The 6000-nt window shown below is 35.3% G+C and overlaps 1 protein-coding gene across 11 annotated transcripts in view; it reads left to right on the top strand.

The window, feature by feature from the left end:
• The window catches only part of LOC124957387 (dorsal-ventral patterning protein Sog), a 61804-nt gene that overhangs the window by 47027 nt on the left and 8777 nt on the right, over positions 1–6000 (top strand). For all 11 annotated transcript variants that reach the window (XM_047514389.1, XM_047514383.1, XM_047514388.1 and 8 more), the window contains one exon: positions 5865–5930. In XM_047514389.1, coding sequence (XP_047370345.1) covers positions 5865–5930 — 66 coding nt within the window. The remainder of the gene's footprint in view (positions 1–5864; positions 5931–6000) is intronic.

Raw genomic sequence — 6000 nt, 5'->3', positions numbered from 1 at the left:
CCGTTCATTATAATACGATAAAAGTTCCTCCTCTTTTTCTCTCTCTCTCTCTTTTTTTCTCTTACGATGGCTTCATTAAAGTACTAAAAGCTGTGTATCACTCTGGTAGAAATACTTCTCGAGTATTTAATATCACGCTCGTTAACGTCCATACTACCGCGTTTCGTCCTTAAACGGTTTATGGTTTATAGCTGTTTCTTCCTTTTTTTTTCTTTTCTTTTTTTTTTTGCTTTTCTTGCTTTTCTTGCTTTTCTCCTTTTTTTCTTTCTTTTTAATTTTTTCTTTTTGGAAACATTTTTTCCAAGGATTTACTTTTTCGTCTCTTATTCAGACATTTTTAATAAACGTACTCGTTAGAAAGGCTAGGAAAATCGTTTTAGACCGGTTCTCATGTAAAAAATAATATAACGAAGAAAACTTTTTTTTTCTTTTCTTTTCTTACGTTTAAAAATTAAACGAAGAAGTTCAACGAACCCTACGTTGTCACGAAAAAAAAAAGAAAAAAGAAACTATACGATAAATCAGAAAAGTATTAAATGTCGTAATAGTTATAATAAAGTATCTTATCGAATTTTTATATAAAATTCTTAACCAATTATTACATGTATATAATATATATATATATATATATATATATCCTACGTTTCTTATCCGACGATGATTACATCGATTAAAACGTTAAACCGTAGAAAACTTTCTTGAGAACTTTATCGTGAGATATAAAGTTAATTCCATGTCGTTTATCATGCGACAGATACTTACATGATTTCTTCTAATCGTTCTTTTATTTATTTATTTATTTATTTCTTTCTTTCTTTTTTTTTCTAACGCATCAATCGTCGCGATTATCGTCGCTCGAAGGAAAAAAAAAATATCCGAACGGTAAACTTCTTGAGCCTTTCAACCGTTCTTAATGCGAATCGAACGAACGAGAAAATTTATATATATATACATATATATATATATAATAATAAAGAAAGATAGAAGATAAAGAAAACGAAAACGAAAAGAGACTCCTCCATCTTAGAATATATATTACAGATAGATTTGCATCTCTTTGCTTATACGATCGTCTTATAAATTCAACGAGTTAACGATTCGTATAAATATAGATTTATTTTATAACTTTAGCCTAGATATAAATTATGAACTATGGTTTATAACCTTCGAATAACATTATCTCTAAGCGCCAGCGAAAACTACGACGAGGACGACGACAACTGCAACAACGACCAATCGCAATTTTTTTTCTACAAATAATAATAATAATAATAATAATAATAATAATAATAATAATAATAATAAGAGTACGATGGAATCGAAACTCGTACATATCTTTGAGGATAAGAGATCGCAATGGTGAAGTTTTATATGCTGTTACTACTACGACGGACGACGAGGTCGTGCCAATGATAACGACTGAACGACTCTGAGAGAGAGCGAATTGGTCTGAGGGTAAAAACGAAGGAAGAAGAAGAAGAAGAGGAGGAGGAGGAGGAGGAGGAGGAGAAAAAAAAGAACAAAATAAAAAAAAAGAAGAAGGGGAGGAGAAGGAGGAGGAGGAAGGGAGAAAAAAAAGAGGAGACGTAGAAAAAAGTGAAGCGGATGATAAAGAGAGTGAGAGAGAGAGAGAGAGAGAGAGGAGGAAGAGGGAGAAGAAGAGAGAGAGAGAGAGAGAGAGAGGGAAGAGGAAGAGAAGGAGGGAGAGAGGAGGAGAGAGGAGGGAGGAGGAAAAAGTTAGCGATGCTCGAGGAGAGGGCGGGCGCCACGGTTTAGCGCCATGGCGCCGGCTATATTACTGCATGGCGTCACTTCGATTAAGCCGTGCAATCTAAATGTAAATATTAGCATACGTAATGATCGGGGCATAACGCGTGCGAGCATGCGGAATGAGAATAGACTAGAAGAGATGGTGGAAGAAGAGGTGAGGAGGGGTGAGGAGGGGAAAGGAGAAGGTGAGGGAAGGAGGGAAAGTGGTACGGGGAAGAGGTGGAAGGTCGCGAGAAAAGCGAAGGAGATTCTGTGTATGTAGGACTTTACTCCTATCGACTATCTTTCTCCCTTTTTCGTCTCCCCTCCTACTCCTCCTACTCCTCTTCTTCTTCGTTTTCTTCTTCTTCGTCTTCGTCTTCTTCTTCGTCTTCTTCTTCATCTTCTTCGTATGATCTTCACCTTTATCGCTTAGGTTCCTCGAAGCTAATGGAAAGTGGACAAAGTTATATAGTATTATATCTATGTATATAACAAATCGTTAATTACTAAATAATGAGAAATTCGTTTTGGCATACGTTCAGACTTTCTCCTTCGAAAGTATTTGCCCCTTTACCACGAAAACATATATCACTGTTTTATTTATATATGCCAATGATACGCTTGAATTTCTGTTTCCTTTCGTAACATTGCCTTTTTTTTTTTTTCTTTTTTTTCTTTTTCTTTTTCTATTGGCTTTATATACGCGATATCATCAGCGTTAGAAACCTCTCTCTCTTTCTCTCTCACTCTTTTTCAAATACCAGATCAAAATAATATTAATATATAAAAACGACGAGGAAAAAAAAATCATTCTTTTTTGTCCTCGAACGTTCTACGCTTTTAACATAATATAAAAGAGAGAAAAAGAAGAACGTATGTGTACTTCAGCTCGAACACGATCAACAGTTGATAAATAATAATATACAACAACAACAACAACAACAATAATAATAATAATAATAATAACTACTACGACGACAAATATATTTGCTTTGCTTTCAACGAACTTATATATACGTATATAATTATATATCAATATATATATATGTATGTACATACGTAGACTCAGAATTCGCGTAGCTCGGTTCTAAAAGTGTTACAATAAATATAACTCCTGCATGCAAATGCTATTTATCGACGGGAAAAGAAAGGGCTAGGGGTAAGGGGATGGAGAAAGAGTGGATGGGGGAGGGGGTATTTTAACAATTCAGGCGCATGTTAAAACGTTAGAACGTCGAGCATACATTCCCTCCTGCGCATTTTGCGTCATGGCATTACGTTTTCTTTACGAGTTCCTTATTCACCGAGTTACCATTTTCTCCTTTCTCCCCCACACCACCCCACCCCACCTCAACCCTCCTCATTTTTCTTTCTCCTTCTTATACGAACGTATAACTCTGGATTAGGTATGATTACAAAAGCTACATTCCAATTTACTTATGGTGTTGTACGAGAAGAAAGAAGAAAGAAAAAAGAAAGATAAAGAAAAGGACAAGGATGGGAAAAGCGTGGGAAATAGACAAAAGATCAGTCCAAGTTGCTATAAATTCGTTCGTTGAATTGTTACTCTTCTATGATCATATATATATATATATATATATATATACATATATGTACATATATGTATATTAATCCAGCATTCCTTCCGTGTACGACGACACAAGCGCTAAGTCGAGAAACCAGATTTTAAAGGTCACAGCAAAATTCCAATTGCTATCGCGAGTAAGTAGAAGAAAAGGAAAAATTCTAAGGAATTGGCTGGCTCTCTCTCTCTCTCTCTCATTCCTCAAACACGATTTGCAGAGTTGGCATACGATTTGCTCCTTGCAATTTGATTTCTTTTTTCTTTTTCTTTTTTTTTGTTTGTTTGTTTTTTAATACTCAAATCCTGAACACCAGAACGTGACTTAAACTTGATTTACTATTCTAGTTGGTGAATTAATGTTTCTAGGAATAATAAATGATAAAAGGTGTTTTACATATTTATCCTTAATTAAAACTAGGAAAGTAAGGGGTTGAAATCCATAGGATTCCAAAGATATGTTTGAAAGGTTATATGTGTAAGATAGATCATTGAAAAATATTTTGAAAAAAAGATGAAGTAGAAAAAAGAGAAAAATAAAATAATATATCCTATTTACGTTAAGTCCTTTGCATTTGATAATTGTTAATCGATATGACAGTCTCATTTTGTCGTCTTAACTGATATTGAGATTATGTCGTCGTACAATAAGCGATTAGTACGTATCATTTTTACGATTCTTCATCCGAATCGTCATCTTAGCGATTAGGGACTGCCATATCGATTCTCATAGAGCTTTAAAGATACGTACGTGAAAAGTAAGTAACCACATGTTGATCCCTTAATTGCCATTTAACAGTCGCTTCGTTCGATCGAAAATATATAGCGGAGAAGAAAAAAAAATGGACGAAATAGGATGGAACTCGTTTGAATCTCTCTCGCCTCCTTGAACTCTCTTCTCCTCTTCTCTTCACTCCTCTCCTCTTCTCTTCATTCTTCGTTCTCTTCTCCTTCTTTCGAGTTACCTTCGAGAGTTTACCTCGAGGGCACTCGAGGTCGCTTGCCAAGACCCACGATCTGCGTCTTCGGAGGTCATCCGCAGACTGTACGTAAGTACGTATGTTACTTACGTATATATTAATGCGGGTTGTAGCGAAATATACAAAAGACAATCATTCATAATATTATTCTCTCTGTCTCTCTCTCTCTCTCTCTCTCGATCTTTGTATACGAGTCTATACGTATACGGTGATGTTTGGATTTATATTGAAAAAGAAATAAACAATAACATGACATTAATGTACTGACGAGTACTACGTAATACAAAATATACTACGTATGACTAACGCAAAATTTATAACTAATGTTTAATGAGAAACATATTGAATGCGGAATGAATTGGAAAGTAAAAAAAGACAATTTTTTTTCATTTTAATACCAAGTAAATTTTGCGTTGTTTAATATACGTACATGTTGTTATTGTAATGTATGTATGTATGTATGTATGTATGTATACCTACGCGTTAACTCGTCAACGCTCGTTACGCTTTCTCAGTAGAGACAAGCAAAGAAATCGATATCTCGCGCTGGATCACTGTATCCGCATCGCAATCCCAATCACGATCGTATTCACGAAGGCAGGAGTGACTTGTTCGCTTCTCTTTTTCGTCGACGTCGTCGTAGTCGTTGTTGTTGTTGTTGTTGTTGCTTTTTCCTCCTTCTTTCTCTCTCTCTCTCTCTGTCTGTCTGTCTGTCTGTCTGTCTGTCTGTCTGTCTGTCTGTCGAGTAATTGAAGAGTATGTAAGTTATCGTTTGCATTAAACGTTGGGAGAAGTGGCGCCACGCGTGGAAACATATGGCGCCGTCGTTTCTTCTTCAATTGCAAACGAGAAGATGGTTTTGGTCGATTGAAAGGGGAAAAAAAAAGAACAAAGCAAAAAACAAAGAAAGAAAAAAGAGGAGAGGAAGAAGAAAGAAGAGGACAATCGTATTTGTCTTTTATGTTATCAATTTGGTAAAATTTTGAACGAATCGGATCGTGCGTACTTACTTAATTATTTATTTAATTATTTACTTACTTACTTATTTTTAGCGATTAAAGTATTCAAGGCGACGAGATCGACGCGGCAAGCGTCCATAAAAGTAACATTCGAAGTAGCTTACGATTGGCGCCAACCGGCTCTTTTCCTTACTGTACGATCATTCTTTATGGTTCGTACACACTGATCGCGACTGAATAGGATATATAGATTCTCTCTTTCTCTCTCTCTTTCTTGGTAGCAGCAGTAGCGATAGTTATTTTTGTTTTACGTTGTTGTTCCTTTTTTTTTCTTTTTTCTTTTTCTTTTTTCTTTTTCTTCGCCCATACCAACCTACATAGACCAGCGTCGATACCAAACTCGTAACCGGGACTTGTATTCTAGTAATCACCTTTTCGATTCTCTTCGGTTATTCTTATCCACTGTCGGTTAGTTTTCTTTTATTTATTTATTTCTTTTTTTCTTTCTTTCTTTTTTTATTTGATTATTTATTTATTTATTTTTTTCTCTTTCACATAAATTTTCTAACATCTCGTCTCGATTTGTTTCAGGTACCGACACGGTTCAGGATCTACCAGCTCAATTGACGTCGGAGGAAGAGGAACGAAGCTTAAAACGTAATTTCTCTTCGCTGTTTTTTTTCCCTCTTTTTTTTGTGTGTTACTTTTGCTTTGGCATTCTCTCTCT

Source organism: Vespa velutina, chromosome 25 (assembly GCF_912470025.1).
Source record: "Vespa velutina chromosome 25, iVesVel2.1, whole genome shotgun sequence".
NCBI classification, from domain to species: domain Eukaryota; kingdom Metazoa; phylum Arthropoda; class Insecta; order Hymenoptera; family Vespidae; genus Vespa; species Vespa velutina.
The sequence above is the reverse complement of the archived record's forward strand: the minus strand, read 5'-3'. Positions and strand labels throughout refer to the sequence as shown.